Source organism: Mauremys reevesii, unplaced genomic scaffold (genome assembly GCF_016161935.1).
Source record: "Mauremys reevesii isolate NIE-2019 unplaced genomic scaffold, ASM1616193v1 Contig16, whole genome shotgun sequence".
In the NCBI taxonomy this organism is placed as follows: domain Eukaryota; kingdom Metazoa; phylum Chordata; order Testudines; family Geoemydidae; genus Mauremys; species Mauremys reevesii.
Window position 1 is genome coordinate 654,942 of NW_024100782.1, and position 16,781 is coordinate 671,722.

General features: G+C 48.8%; 1 protein-coding gene across 1 annotated transcript in view; it reads left to right on the top strand.

Moving 5' to 3' along the window:
• The window catches only part of LOC120393183 (very long-chain acyl-CoA synthetase-like), a 36,086-nt gene that overhangs the window by 10,772 nt on the left and 8,533 nt on the right, over positions 1 to 16,781 (top strand). The window contains exons 3-6 of the mRNA XM_039517757.1: positions 1,001 to 1,159; positions 4,601 to 4,725; positions 7,345 to 7,539; positions 13,100 to 13,190. Of these exons, the coding sequence (XP_039373691.1) occupies positions 1,001 to 1,159; positions 4,601 to 4,725; positions 7,345 to 7,539; positions 13,100 to 13,190 (570 nt within the window). The remainder of the gene's footprint in view (positions 1 to 1,000; positions 1,160 to 4,600; positions 4,726 to 7,344; positions 7,540 to 13,099; positions 13,191 to 16,781) is intronic.

Genomic DNA, 16,781 nt, shown 5'->3' on the forward strand with positions numbered 1-16,781 from the left:
GGCTTCTAACATCACTCTTGTTAAAGCAGAGCTGGTCAAAGAGGAAGATTACTTACCAAATCAGAGTGTGAATGTTGTAGTCCTCTATGAATTTTGATTTGATTTGAACCAATTTTTTAAAATATTTGGTTCATAATTTTTTTTTTGATATTTTGAAAGTTTGGGCCATGAATACTTTTCAAATTGCTGACAGTTTGCATGTGAGGAAAAAACGTGTTTCCCCTCAGCCCTAAACAGGAGTCTTCCGCATCTGTAAACTTCACATCCAACTTAAGGGATCAGGAGATGGGATTCCCAAAACTTTTATAGGAATAAGCACTGTCATCTTGGAAAATGGCAGCCATTTCCAGTTTCAAAGTATTGATTAGCACTAGAGAGGATTGGAAAATGGAATTTTTTTTGGAAGAAAACAAAAAAAAATTGTTTTTGTCTAAATTGTTCATGATTTTGGGCAAAAAAAGTCAAATTTTGATTTTGACCAATGAAAATTCAAATACCAAAATATTTTGGCCAAAGCACCAAATATTTTTATTCTGAAATACCAGCATGCTGCCTCATGGGAGTTGTAGTTCAGGTCCCCTCTTGCATAGGTGCTGACTCCATGGGTTCGCCGGGGCTAAAGCACCCACAGGTCTGGTGGCACCACCAATCAGCTGTTTTGCGGCTAGCAGGAGGCGCATGGGGAATGGTGGAGATCAGCAAATGGGTGGGGAGCCTTAGGGGAGGGGGCGGAGCATGGGAAGGAAGAGGTGGAGTGAGGGTAGGGCCTCAGGGGAAGGGGTGGAGTCGGGGTGGAGCTCCCACAGGGAAAAATAAAAGTCAGCACCTATGTCCTCTTGGACAGGGGAAGTAGTGCACCATGGGAGTGCCTGACTATGGTGCATCATGGGAGATGTAGTTCAATCAAGGAGCCCGGGTCATAAAGGAGAAGGGGGTCAAGAGGTAACTGCACTACAAAACCCATGAGGCATCACTAAACACAATCCCTTTGGCCTACAAGGACTCCCGAAAGCTGCCATCATCACCCACTTGAAGCTGTGCGGCATAGTGAACATGTTATACATAAGTGGCGTCAAAGCCGAGGACGTGATCTACACCCCTCTGCCTCTGTACCATTCGGCTGCACTGCTCATCGGACTTGGAGGATGCTTGGAGGTTGGTATGTACAGAGTGTCGGCATGGGTCTAAAGACACAGAGGGTGCAGGGGTGCGTCACTGGAAGGGGTGGATGGATAGAGAGGTAGTTGGGTATGGAGGTAGACAGATAGATAGATAGAAATGCAAAAAAGTGCATTTTTCCCATGCCAGGTCATCTTTAAGCAAACATCATTCTTAATTCTTATTATTATCTAGATATGGATTATAAACTGGCCTTAATTTTGGGCTGGAAATTAGAAGATGGTTTCTAACCATCAGAGGGGTGAGGTTCTGGGACAGCTGCCCAGAGGGAGTTGTGGCTCACTGTTGGTTTCTGTTTTATGCTCCTGAAAGGTCATGCTTCAGGGTTTCAGCCAACCAGCGGCAGGGGTCAGGAAGGAATCCCCCCGCCCCGCACGCAGTGTATTCTATTTTTTGTTGCTGTTGTTTCGTTTTTATCTCCTTCCTCTGAAGCAGCAGGGATGGCTGTGGCTGGAGAAGGGACACAGGGCAAGACTGTGAGGTGGCACTGAATATTCTCTCTCTCAGGTGCTTGGCTGGATGGTTCTTGCTCACATGCTCAGGGTTAAACTGATCGCATTAGGTGGGGTGGGGAAGGAGTTTTCCCCCAGCTCAGATTGTTAGGGACCTTAGGAGTTTTTTGCCTTCCTCTGCAGCATGTGGGTCATGTGCCAGGATTATCTGGGTGTATCTCACTTAACCATTTCACTGCCATGGCGGGGGCCTCGCATAGGGTACCTTCTATTCTCTGCCTGTGGCACACACCATGTCTCCTATGGGCAGTAATATACTGGTCCCATTTCAGTTGTTGGGTTTAGCAGGCAGGTGCTTGGTGGAGTGGGTGGCCCCAGGGGTGGCTCCAGGCACCAGCACTCCAAGCGCGTGCCTGGGGCGGCAAGCCACAGGGGGCGCTCTGCTGGTTGCTGCTAGGGCAGCAGGCAGGTTTCCTTCGGCGGCTTGCCTGCAGAGGGTCCACTGGTCCCGCGGCTTCGGTGGACCTCCCGGTGGAGGATCTCTGATCCCGCGGCTTCAGTGGACCTTCTCAGGCACGCCTGTGGGAGGTCCGCTGAAGCCACGGGACCAGCGGACCCTCCGTGCTTGGGGCAGCAAAATGTCTAGAGCCGCCCCTGGGTGGCCCTGTGACATACAGGAGCTCAGAAAGGTGATCGGATGGTCCTTTCTAGCCTGAAACTCTATGACCCGGAGCCCCGTCCGTGGCCCAGAACCCCACTGGGCTAGACACTGTACAGGCACAGAACAAAGAGATGGGCCCTTCCCTTCCCTCCTAAGTTATTGCTAATTCTTCCAAGCTGGGCTCTAAAACTCTTCTCTGAGCGTGATGTTTAAACCACGTGGAATTTAGCTCCTGTGAAAACCTTTTGTTCAGGTTATTGTCACCCCTTTGCCAAGTACTCCTTCACACAACGCAACTGTCAACCTGTGGAACTCACTGCCGAGGGATGGCCAAAGGTATAAATGGATTCAGAAAAGAATTAGATAAGTTCACAGAGGAGAGGTCCATCAATGACTATTAGCCAGGATGGCTAAGACTGTCACAGCCAGATGCTGGGACTGGACAACAAGTAGGGTGACCAGATGTCCTGATTTTATAGGGACAGTCCTGATTTTGGGGGCTTTTTCTTATATAGGCTCCTATTACCCCCCACTCCGTCCCGATTTGCTATCTGGTCACCCTAACAACAAGGGATGGATCAGTCAATAGTCGCCCCGTTCTGTTTATTCCCTCTAAAGCACCTGGCACTGGCCACTGTTGGAAGACAGGATACTGGGCTTGATGGACCAATAGTTTGACCTAGGATGGCCGTTCTTATGTTCCTTACGTTTCTTAAGCTGCAGAGGATACCCAAAGCCTCACAGCTTGGCTTTCCACTGGAGGAGATACATTCTTAAGTCATGGTGTTTATTTTTATATTATATGTGCCAGGCCTTGCACAGAGATGGTGTTGTATTAATTTAGATGGACTATGGCGGCCAAAGGTGTTAACACAACCCCGTTGCTCTTCAACATTAAATAGTGCTAAACAAGATTCAGGGCTTGGCCTCCAGAGAGCTCAGCCTGCTTAGTGCCACGGCAAACACACTGTCATTTTTTTTTAACCTTCTATTAAAGATACAGAAAGGAAGGAAAAGCAGCTAATGTCTTTGAAATGTGAAGTATTGAGTAGGGCTTTCACGTGAACACGTCCTGTCCCCTTTCCCTTTATCTGGAGAGTTTTAAAGGAAAACACCTCTTGTTTGACAGTCGCGCCAACGGTACCAAAGATGATAACAATCCTTCTGGGGAAAAGAGATGACGTTAGCTGAGGTGGGCTGGAGCTGTGGTTGTTGCCGCTGGTGTTTGAATCTGATCCTGTTTTATCTCAGGTGGTGTTTGGGGTTCAGCATGAGCCAGTACGGGTGGTGATATCGTCTGGGTTCCTCTCTCTGGCTCGGACATCTATGAGGATTAGGGCAGAGGCCAGATATCCCAGGAGATGGTGGAGGTGGCAGCCGTGATGATGACGTTTTCTACATAGCCTCCATCTGTTCTTTTTCTATTCCTCCCCCACCCCATCTCTTTCTTTAAGGACCCACAAAGGGAGTCATGAGTGGAACTGCCCTTCCCCTCATTATTTTGACCACCAATTAGGCTTAGTTTCTGACACACAATTTTGGTTCATTAATTGCCAGTTCCATGTCTTCTGGTTTTACCAGGCATGACTTTAAGACAGTCCTTGAGTTATCTCCATGGGCCTTTTTGTTTAGACTACCTCAGTTTTCCTTTTCCCACTGACATTTGTTATTGTAGGTTATTGTGACATTTTATAAACTTCTACATACTTTTTTTACCATTTACAAATAGGGCAAATATATAGTCCCAATTATTACAACAGTGGTCAGCATGCAGTGGAAATCCTTTCTTTCAGAAATCTCAGCCTGCCACCAATGATCGGTGCACTGGGAGCAACTAACTATGCCTCAGAAATCAGCTCTAGTCAGAAAGAAACTCACAGCTCCCCCTAAAAACAAACTGCTTCACAAAACTAACCATAATTCAAACATGTCTCCAAAGACAGACCATTTGCTTGCACACCAAGAAAAAAGTCTATACACAACAGTGCCACCTGGTGACTCCTGCCATATTATTATTATTGTTTGTTTTATTATGGCAACTAAGTGTTGTAGCTCTGTTGTGTTAGGTGCTGTACAAACACAGAACAAAGAGATGGTCCCAGCCCTGAGGAGTATAAGATGAGATACGACAAGTGGATTTAACAAATAGTCGGGCAGAACATAAGGCAATGGCGGACTAATAAAATCAGTGGGATAAGCAATGTACCAGTTGCCTCTTCAGTGCCATGATTGGGTTAGGGTAGACTGGAAAGGCTGTATTCAGTGGGGCTCACATGCCCCCCATCATTTATCCTTCTCTCTCCCCTAGGAGCCACCTGCGTCTTGCGTCCCAAGTTCTCCGTCTCCCAATTCTGGGATGACTGCCGGCGATACAACGTCTCTGTGATCCAATACGTAGGGGAGGTGATGCGCTATCTGTGCAACGCACCCAAGGTAACCCAACGTCTTTCCCGGGGTGGGGGTGGGGGGGCTGCTAGATTGTCCTTGGTTGCTAATCCCAGTGGGGGAGGTGGAGTGAAGCAGTATGGAGTCTGCTATGTTGTGTTGTTATTATTATTATTAATACAGGATACAGCACCAATTTAATCACAGAGTCCTTTATTAAATCCAGAAGGCCAAGTGGTACTTACACAACTGCTCCAAATCAGCCTTAAATGCCTAGGCAGTCATCACCTCCATACAATAATGTGCAGTGATAAGTTTTGATCCGCAACTTATAACAGAATTAGCTTACTGGTGCCAACTGGTCAGACAGATACCAGCAACAAATATTTTAAGAGTTCATCCTTTTATGCCTTATCTACTGGAACCTGGGGTGCCCATGGCCCCATCCCTCCCACTGGTCACAAGGATAAGCGATGTGGGGGGCGGAGAGGAGGGAGCAGGGTGTGGGGTCTTGGGGGGAAGAGGCGGTGTGGAGCCGGAGCCATGGTTCGGGCGCCAGTGGGTCCCCCACTTGTAGGGAGCTTCCACCGCTCCTGACTGGAACCTACATGACTATTGTCACTGCTCCTTGAATTCTGTGCTTTGCTCAAACAGGTTAGAACCATCCCTGGTAACTGGGGCTTTTTAAGCTCAGTATTTCCAACACGATCTCTCCAGATCTTCCCAGAACTTCTTGATACAAATTGGCAAGCATGATATAGTCATTAGCCAAGCTAATTTAACCTTTTATATACCTAATCCAACCCTTCACCCGAGGTTGAAATTTAGAGATGAGTTCAAGGCCTATGTTGGCCACCATCTTGACCTTCTATAGAGAATGAACCATCATTAGGCCTGGTTCAAAAAGTTCTCTCTAAACTGGTTTTTGATGAAAAAAAATGTTTTTTTGATTAAGAACATTTTTTTCACAGGAAGTGTCTACTTTCTGTGGAAAATTGGGATTTTTTGTCAAAAAAATCACCCAAAAATTGAAAAATTTTAGCCAAAAACTGAAAGACTTTGATTCTGACATGCTGCCATGGTGCCACATGGGAGTTATAGTTTAGTTGCTTCTTGTTCCAATTTTCCTCTATAGATCAGGCTCTCCAGTGGACTACATCTCCCATGATGCACTACAACCAGAACTCCCATGATGCACCTACTGCCTCTCCTCTCCAAGAGGGGTATCATGGTGCATCATCGGAGATGTACTGTAACCAAGGAGCCCAGCCTGTAGAGGAGAATGGGAGTATCAGGCACCTGGCTATGTTTCTCTTAATGCATCATAACCAGGGACTCCCATGATGCACCTACAGTCTTTTCTCTCCAAGAGGGATCATCATGGTGCATTATGGGAGATGTAGTCCAACTAGAGGCACCCGGACGTCCAGTTCTATGAACACCACAGCAGCATTTCAGAACTGACGTATTTGGGCTTGTGTTGAAATTTTTCAATTGTCAAATTTTTTCCATTTTTCCAACAGGAAACAAACAAACAAACATTTTTCAACCAACTCCACTGGGAATTTGTAGAGCTAAAAATCAGAATCCCCCAGAGCTTGAGCAAAAGGGGCCAGACTCTGGAGGCTGTAATAGGCCCGCTGTAGATCAGGAGTAGACGGACATGTGCCAGACACTGACCGATTAATGCCCCATGTATGATCAAAATGAATGATCCCATCTGAATGATCAAAATAGTGGCTTAAGGGGTATCTATGCCTTATGGTGGCAGTTCTCTATATCACCCACTGGTGAGTGTGTGTTACAAGTCCCGCTTCCCCATGCCAACCTACAATGGCTATGAGTCTGTTACAGTCTTAAGCTGTAGCAGCTCCTGGTTTCAGTGCCGAGGTGGCTGGTTTAGTCTCTGGTGTGTCGCATGTAGCTGTCACATGTGCACGGGGAGTTTTCCTGTCCTATGTTCCTATCCAAGGTCCCTTGTCCTATGCAGCATCCTGGAACTCTGGCTTGCGTTAGCCTCAAAGTAGGGTTTCTGTGGCACCGTTGTTTCTTTAGCCACAGTCTGGGCTCTTACAGGGGTGTTTCTGCGAGGATGATAAATCAATGAGGCGAGTCAGGAATATTCTCAGTGTGGTCTTGTTTATTCACCAACCTCCAGCCCCCAAACAAACATACCAAGTCCTGTTTCCCTGAGTCTTATGGGAACAAACAGCAGCAGGCAGCTTCCTGGCTGCAAGATCCCCGTGTCTGCCCCTCCAGCGAACTCTGTGCCCAAGAAGCTCCATCCCTGCTTCATCCCAGAGTCACACTCGCTCTCTTCCTCCTGGCTTTTTGCTCCCACAGCCCACCCCCCACGTTTGCAACCAGGCAACCTCCCCCTCATGGCCCCACATCCTAGCTCTGCCCTGCCACGTGGCCTGCTGCCTTGGGTGGTTGCCCGACAGTTGTTATTCCCACACAAAGGGGCTGGGTTGCTCCTTCTTTTGATTTTGAAAGCAAATGCTCAGTGCCCACTCCCTGGATGGCTGCCACTGACCCCTTACAGTACAACATGGGGGCATGTAGGGTGCATGGGCACCTTGGTAGATCCCTGAACTAGCGTGAGACCCAGGGTGAGACCTGGCCTCCTTTCTGTGCTCCTGGAGCTCCGCCCTGTTTGCCTTGCAGAGGGAGAATGAACGAGAGCATCAAGTGCGGCTGGCTGTGGGTAACGGCTTGAGGGTGGAGGTCTGGAAGGAATTCCTCCAGCGCTTCGGGCCCATCCGCATCTGCGAGTTCTACGGGGCCACAGAGGGGAACACTGGGTTCGTTAACTACACGGGGAAGATTGGAGCCGTGGGAAGGGTCAGCTTCATCCAGAAGGTGAGGAATGCTACTCTGCCTCTTCCCTACCATGGTGGTCATTTCCCTAGTGCTCATTACCAGTTTCTTCCCCAGCTGGGACACGTGTGGAGGCTGAGCACAGATGATGAAGGTCTCTTTAGCCATTTGGCCTCTCTTACTGTGGTTCATCAACAACACTGAGATGAAACAGATTCCTGCATCCATTTCCATATCCATTATGTTGATATTTCTCCCCCACAGGCAGGACGGCCCAGAGGATTCAGGGGGCCTGGGGTCCTCGGCGGTGGGGGTCCCCCACTTCGGCGGTAATTCGGTGGTGGGGGGTCCTTCCGCTCTGGGACCCGCCGCCGAAGTGCCCCAAAGACCCGCGGCAGGGGGTCCCCACCGCCGAATTACCGCCGAAGACCCAGCTCTTCAGTGGCGGGTCCTGGGGCGGAAGGACCCCCGCCATGGGTCTTTGGGGCACTTCGGCGGCGGGTCCCGGAGCGGAAGGACCCCCACTGCCGCCGAATTACTGCCAATGACGACCCGGAGCGGAAGAAGCTCCAGGGCTCCTGGCTCAAAAAACTCTCGTGGGGGCCCCTGTGGGGCCCGGGGCCTGGGGCAAATTGCTCCACTTGCCCCCCCCTCTGGGCGGCCCTGCCCACAGGCTGTGAAAAGTGTTGTGCATCAGAAAGAGTCCAGTTAGGTTAGGCCCGGGGAGGCTTGGGGATTGAAAGTGAAAGGCCTTAAGGACCCCAATCTATTTAGCTTATCAGAAAGAAGACTGAGTGGTGATGAAGTATCTTCATGGATAGGAGACACCAGACTCTTTAACCTAGCGGAAAAAGGCAAGACTGGAAGAGCTGGAAGAGCTGTTAGCCAAACATGAGTTGTATTGTTCAGGACAGGGACAATCAGGAGAAATTCTCTGGCCTTTGTTATACAGTAGGGCGAATTCCAGGCTTGGCTACATTTGAAACACTGGTGCTTCAGAGTGGACACTACCTGCACCAGCGGAGGGGTTCTCCTGCATGCGTAGTTAATCCACCTCTCTGCGAGAGGCGGGTGCTAGCTTGACGGACGTCTAGATGGGGACTTCGGTCGGCTTAACTACATCACTCAGGGGCGTGGATTCTTCACGCCCCTGAGCAACATAGCTGGATTGACCTAATTTTCTGGCGTAGTCCAGTCCTAGATGATCTAGTGGCCTCTTGTGGGTATGCAAATCTATGAAGCTATGAACTTGCAGAAAACTTTCCCAGGGAGACTCTGGCTTCAGGGCGTCATGCAGAAAACATGCAATATGTATAAATCAACACGTCATGCCAAAAATATTACACCAGAGAGATGTCCGTCTCTGCCCCCCTGAGGAATAGGGGCGAGCTCCTCCCAGCTCATCAGAAAAAGCCAGGAGAGAATGAATCAAGGGCATTGCAGTGTCAGTGTGCCCAGAAGTTCAGCAAGTTCTGTGACTGTTTCAGCTGAGGAGGGGAGCAGATTCCAAAGTGCAGGGCAGCCAGCCACGCCCCGGGCAGACACATCTGGGAAATGTCAGCGCAGGATTTCCTTACCTTAGAGTAGGGTGACCAGATGTTTTTTTAAAGGGACAGTCTCATTTTTTGGGACTTTTTCTTATATAGATGCCAAATACCCCCCATCCCCTGTCCCGTTTTTTCACAGTTGCTAGCTGGTCACCCTACCTTAGAGGATCTCCAAGTACAGCAAGGAGAGAAACGGACTCTGACCTAGCGAGGCCCCACGCCTTTTGCAGTGAATGACGCCGGCTCAGAAGCTGGAGCACTGATCAAATGAGCTCCGTGTGTGAAATGTTGCTAAAGGCTCAGACAGCTGCATCTTGCCTTGGCAGACTGTCTGCTGTAAAGGAGGAAAAGGTTGATTTTGTGGCCAAGGCCACTGGACTCAGCAGATGTAAAGGCAGTTATAGGATTCCTGGCTGAGCTTGGCCACGTCACCGTATTATTTGTGTTACGGCTGAGGAGCCCCCAAACTCCATTGTGCTGTTGTAACGATGCTGCCTTTGGTGGGACACCACTGAGAGTACCAATTCAGCACAAATGGCTGAGATCAGGGCAGTTACAGCCCAAGGCTGGGGTTCCTTTGCACACCACGGCAAATCAAACCAGCCAAACAGAGAAGACTTCGGTTTTACCCCACTGGCTAACCAGAAGTCATATAAACAATTCCTTAGACGCTCCAGTTTCCAGCATCACCACCAGTGCCACTCATTATGGGGATGAATGGTTTTGAAAACCAACACCCCAGTAAAAGAAAAAGGTTCTCTCAATCCCAAAGGACGAAGCCCCAGACCCAGGTCAATATACAAGTCAGATCTTACCCACAAATCACGCTGTTGCCGATCCTTTAGAATCTAAAATCTAAAGGTTTATTCATAAAAGGAAAAAGATAGAGATGAGAGCTAGAATTGGTTAAACTGAATCTGAAGGACATAAATCCACACCGTGTAGAGGCCAAGCACAGGAGTTTATTACACACAGCGCTGGTGGAGTGTCACCTGGCTTATTAGGCTCAGAGACACTGTCAATCAGTTGATTACAATAGAATATATAGATTTTCCATGGGCGGGGGAAAGTGACGGGGTAGGCAGTTCCACACCCCAGGATAGGTTTTGCAGCAAGACAAGATAGCACATCAGGTTACATAATGTCTCCGCCCATGGTCTCAAGTTAGCAAGTTAACATTTAATTAATACTTTGATAAAATGCTATTAGTATAAAATATTTCTGTTGAATTCTGATTTGGGGTCCATAGGAATGGAGCAACTCCTTTGATTGTCCACCAGGTACATTCCTAGGGGTTAAAGCAAAGAAACAGTGAAAGTATATGGCAATAAAGATTGTCCCCTTTATGTTTTAAGGCAGGGCATTGGTCCCTGGGAAGGGAGGTGGAAGGATGCCAAATCTTATACTGACATGTGCCAACTTTTCATAAACTTAAGAATGGATCTGTGGGAAGAACGTTCCCTACAGAAGAGACTGACACAATAGGAACAGGGATCCTTTGTTCAATTTGCAACTCTGAATAAGACACAATTATTTAGTTCTTAGCTTTAACATCTGGCAATTTGCTGACCAGGCCTATTTTAGCAAAAACAAGATTATCTGTTTACCCCAGCTTTCTTTTAGCTAATTACTATTTGCTAGGCCTCTGGTCTCCAGAGCAAACTCTGGACTTTGGGTCTGAGAAAGGGCTGGCACAAGCCATATACCAGGTTGTTATATAAAATGCACATGGATTTTAACCCTTCAGAATCAATCACATACAGTCATGGCAAAGTTCTTGGTTCAGGCTTGTAGCAGTGATAGAATAAACTGCAGGTTCAAATCAAGCCTTTGGAGCACATCCCCACCTGGGATGGGTCATTCAGTCCTTTGTTCAGAGCTTCCATTTGTTATAGCAAAGTCCCTCCAGAAACAGGGTTGAAGACAAGATGGAGGAGATGCAGCTGCCTTTTATATTCTTTCTCTTGTGTGTGGAAACCCCTTGGTTCTCCTCTGCAAGATCACAGCAAGATGGAGTTCGGAGTCACATGGGCAAGTCACATGTCCATGCATGACTCAGTTCTTTACAGGCCGATGCCATTGTCCGCATGTTAGTTTGAATGTTCCCAGAAAAGCTCAGATGTGGACTGGCGTCTCCAAAGTCCATTGTCAGCTAAGTGTTTCTTGACTGGGCACTTACTGAGAATAGTCCCTTCTCAAGAAGCTGACCAAATGCTTCGCTTAGGCTATTTAGATTCAAAACACATTGAGATACACGTACATAGACAATATTCATAACTGCAATACAAAAATGACACACCCATACAGACAGCATAATTATAATCAGCAAATCATAACCTTTCCATAGACACCTCACACTCCAACCTTTGTACAATATTTGCTGCAAATATATAACAGTGGTGGCAACAATGATCTATACGGTCACAGGTTATGTCAGTAATGTCACACCCTCAATGCTGTACATTATTTATTAGGTATATTATGGTAGCACTAGGACCCCCAGTAATGGACCAGGGCCTCCTTGTGCTAGACACTATACTTTATCTATTAGGTGTATTATGGTAGAGCCTAAGAGCCCCAGTCATGGATCCTGGCCCTATTGTGCAAGGCGCTGTACAAATTTAGATAAAAAAGATGCCAAATTATCCTTATTTTCACCTCATCATTTGTCTGACTTGTCTGATTGGACGGTGAGCTCTTTGGGGCAGAGATTGTCTCTCACTAGGTGTCCAGCACAGCCTTGGTTGGTTCCTCTAACAACACTATGCAGCGCAGGCTGCATCTGCAGCCCTGCCTGATGGTGATTCAGCCTTGGAGCTTTGCAACCTGGCCCGAGAGAAGGAAGGGACCATGTTCTAGCTCAGCACTGGGACATGAACATGTCATTGCTGGGACAACGAGCATTCAATAAGATCTCCTTGTGGCACTGAAGAATTGAGAAGGATCATCTGCTTAGAGAGGGTTTCAAGCACATCTTTATGCCGGTGATTTCTGTAAAGGGCCACCTCTGCCCCTTTGCTTCTCCCCAAGTGCCAAGGAGTTCAAGGATTTCGGCATAGCTCCATGCTCTGGCATGAGGCGCTGCATGATAGTGAACAGCGCTGCTCAATGCTGAGATGCATAATTCCAGGAGTATCCTGGCTTCACACCAGGATTGGAATAGGGCAGGCAACATCCAGGCTTTGAGACCGCAGAGTGGGGGGAGGCAGATGGATAAGCAGGCAGGCCGATCCTGGCGAAACGGACAGCAGTGTGGGATAGTGGTGGGTGGACCCTCAAGCTCGTGCCGACGAGCCAGTGCCTTTGTCCATCCTAAATACGCAATGATCTCAATCCACTTACCAAGCGGATTGTGTTTTTCCAACATGGTCCAACTGTTTTTCAATGCCGTGGGCCAGAGGTTAATTTTGGGGCTACCTCCGTGGCCCTCGTGCAGAAATATAATTCCAAATTCTAGGATCAGGTCAGTTTTGAAGGATTTAGCCACTAATAGGGTTCAGAAGTAATAAAATGAAATTAAACAAGAGAATAGCTCACTTCTTCATGGAAACCCTGGGGAAAAGGTTTTTCTCACATTAGAATCCCAAGATCGACAACAATAGTTGTACTGGTAAATCGGAGACAGCAAGGCATTGTGATTGTCCGTTACTTTCCATGACTCAAGCAGTCTTCCATGCTGTATTCCCACATCAACTTTCCTGAACTGCAGCCATTGCAGTTACTTGTCCCCTTGCACTCAGATGACGGTTGCACCTTATTTTAATGGACCATGCTCCAAATCCCCGGCGCGCACCCCACCGAAAACCGCAACACGCCGATACGCTGGCGACAGAAGCTCAAAAGCAGCGACCCTTCTGCCCCACGGAGGAGTTCATAGCTGCAGCCACACAGCTGCGGGGCTGCATGGAGGTGAAAATCACTCGAGGACTAGACGGAATCACTGGCGGGGGTGGTGGGGGAGAGGGAAGGTGGCAGATCCTGATAGTGGGCACACGAGGGATGCTGGCGTCATTTTTCCAGCTGATTTCCGTCTTTGTCACTCCGTTGCTTTTCAGATGCTCATGTCCTTCGAGTTCATCCGGTACAACGTGGAGCGGGATGAACCCGTGCGAGATGAGAGAGGGTGCTGCATCCGAGTCCCCCCCGGTAAGAATAACAGGCTGGCCATGGGGCGGCGCTGATGGGGGGAGCGGGCCCCTTGGGGAGGAGGCATAGTACAGCAATTGCAGTCTTAGCCTGGAACTTCAGAGACATGAATTCAATTCCCAGCCTCAGGCGAGTTGCCTAGGCCCAGATCCACTGAGCATAAGGGAAGCTTGGTGCTTAAATCCCATTGAGGAACTGTGCCTTGGTTGCTCTTCTGTGAAATGCAGCTGATAGCCCAGCCCTACCTTGCCAGGGGAATTGTCAGAATCAGAGCATTAGAAGACTGTGAGACACTCCCGTACTCACAGCAGCCATATAAGTCCCCTAACTAGACAGTGGAATAGTTGATAGCAGGGATGAATGAAAGCCACAGAGCTGGAGAATCTGCAAAACTCATGCCCCATTGTTTTCAGAGAGTGGATGGCAAAATTAGTCTAACGTCACCAACCATGTCCTCTGTTGTTTTAACTTATTGCACACACACATTGAACACACAAGGTTTTCACAGATTTCCTGGTGCGTTCAGATTTAATACAACGTGACGTCAAATAGCTAATTTGGTTGAAGTGTCATTTAAGAGAGTCAATCAAATACTTGATACTGCACTATACAGAATACAGAAAGGAAATGTACATACCAATCTGAGACTGGAGAAATTAGACATCATGTTTCATTTCACTTTGCTTCTAACTCCCCCAAGTCATGCCTTATATACTGGTTTTGGAGAAAGAAAATCCTGGAAGATTAGGGTTAGAAAGGACCTCAGAAGGTCATTTAATCCCACTCCCTGCTCAAAGCAGGACCAATCCCCAGACAGATTTTTACCTCAGTTCCCTAAATGGCCCCCTCAAGGATTGAACTCACAGCGCTGGATTTAGCAGGCCAATGCTCAAACCACTGAGCTATCCCTCCCCCTAATCTGTCTGATTTTGAAAATTATCAATTTACCTAATCAATAAGCCAATGACAGCTTTAACTGTTGTATCTGTACTGAGACCATCTGTAGACATAATTAGCTCTTAATGACTCAGACATCAGTCATTAGGTTACTCAATGCTGTGACATTGATTATAGCACACGGCTGCAGTGCCAAATGGGCCCTGTGCGTTTTATCAATTCCATGATGTCATTTATAACCATCCTTCATCAATTACACCATCTTGTCCACTACAACACACATTGAAAGTAGCAGGCATGTGGACTAGGTCAGCAAGGTCAGGGGAAAAGCAGATGAGATGGTTAAATACTGTCCTACTTTAAATTACAGACATCCATGAGTCTAAGACAAAACAGTCTTTGGCATTAGAGTTGGTAATATTTAAAAACCGGACACTCCAGCAGGAGTGCTGGAACCTCCCCTGCCCTGCCTCTTCCCCGCCTGAGGTCCCACCCTGTCCTACCTATTCCCCCCAAAGCCCCACCCCTGCCCCATCTCTTCCCCTGAGGCCCCACCCCGTCCACTCCTCTTCCTTCCTCCCCCCTGTCGCTCATTGCTTTTCCCCTCCCACTCCCTACCGCCGCCTGGGTCAGGAGGGATTTGCCTGTGGAGCCGAGGCTGGGAGCTGCAGCCGTCTGATGAAGATAGGAGGCGGCTCTGGCTGAGTAGGGGCTGGCACGGATGATGACCCAGTGCCTCCCCGCTTCCCCGACTTGCAGTAACCGGGCTTTGGGTGTCCGGTCTATAGATCTGACTGGACACTGTCAGGTCCCCTTTTTGACCAGACTTTCCCAACTAAAACTGGGCACCTGGCCACCCTAGAGTTTAGTCTAGTCTGACCTCGTGCATATCCCAGGCCAGAGATCATTCATTAATGAAGTCGTTCCTTCATTAAGCCCAGAACTTCTGATTGAGTTACGGGGTGACATTATAGATGATCATCCAGGGTATGTCTGCACAGCAACTAGTCACCTGCTGCTGGCCCGTGGCAGCTGACTCTGGCTTGTGGGGCTCGGGCTACGGGGAGGTTTCATTTCTGTGAGGAAGGAGGGGCCCAGAGCCCAGGTTCCAGGCCGAGTCCAGAAGTCTACAAACCAACGAAACAGCCTGCAGCCCGAGTCAGCTGTAACAGGCTGGCTATGGGTGTCTAGTTGCCATGTAGACATACCCACAATCTTGATTAAGAGACTCCAAAGGTAGAACCAGGTGGCAGGGGTATTCGCAGTATGTGTAGACACACCCTGGCTAGCTTTGATCCAGTGATGCAGAATCCGCTTTACATCCCATGGCAAGTTGCTCCTCTTGTGTCCGTCGTTCTTTACACAACAGCGCAATAGGAAGACGGGATCTTGGCACAGTTGAGTTCCCACACTATGTTGTTGTCAAGCTGTACACAACCGCGCTCAGCCTAGCTACTCCCACACTGCTACAGAACACAGCGAGTGCTGTCCTGGACCCACAGGACCAAGGCTACGTCCCAGCTTTTAAACAGTCCCGTGGTGGAACCCCTCTTTTCTCCAGGGTAGCCCCTTCCATCAGGAGTGGGGAAGAGGGGAAAAGTCTCTCAGATGGAGTCTACGCACCTCAGCAAGTATTTGCAGTGACGCCAGGCAGCGTTTCCAAAACAGTTGGGTTTGCTGGCGAACAGGAACTCAGCCTCGGGAAGTCCTTGGGTCAGCACAGGGAGATAACGGTTAAGACATTGTCCCTCTGGCCAAGCCAGTGGAAATCACCGGCCAAGCTTCTATGGGCTCCATTCCAGGCTCTGCGCTCACCGCTCAGCCTCTCCCAAAAGCCAACTCCTCCTCCCCAGCCTGCCACTGTTCCTTTGTTCTCGAGCTGGGGCTTCTGCTCAGCTTCCCTGCTGAGGTGTGCGGGGGTGGGAACCCACCTCCCTCTGGGCGATTGGTTTCCTTAACGGTCCCGTTCATTGCATCCTGGGCAGTGAAGAGGTCACACACACCTTACATCTCCTGCGTTGCCCCAAAAGCGCCCTTTTGCCCCTCCAGAGAGCAGTGCAAAACAGAGGGGAAACTGAGGCACACATGGGCGTCACAAAAACATGACTGAAAATTGCCACTTTATCACGAGTGCCCCTAGAGGGCTCTGCCCTATATTCGCTACGCTGCCAGTGGCTAATTACTCCTGCTTCAGACTTTATGCTTGGTTCCAGCCTGAATTTGTCTGGGTTCAGTTGCCAGACATTGGATTTCATTCTGCCTGTGTCTGATCAGTCAAATTTCCCAGCTAATGAGCAGGATAGAAAATCTAGCAAAGGTCCTTTGGTCCCCATTACTTGTAGTATCTGACCACCTCTTGGGCTTTTAATGCATTTATCCAAACACACCACTGTGAGGTAGGGAAGTCTTATTAGGGTGACCATATTTTCCCAAGGGAAAACAGGACACCGTGTGGGGCTAGCCTGAGCCCTCCCGCTCCCTGGTGTGGGGCTGGTCCGAGCCACTCGTCCGAGCTCTCCCCCACAGGGCTGACCCAAGCCCCTCTCCAAAGGCTGGAGAGAGTGGGGCTGGCTCAAGCCGCTCGCTCCCTCACGCATTCCTCCACACCCCATTTTTGCCCAAAAAGTCAGGACGGTCGGGACCCGGCTTAAAAAAGAGACTGTCCCGGCCAAATGGGATGTATGGTCACCCTAA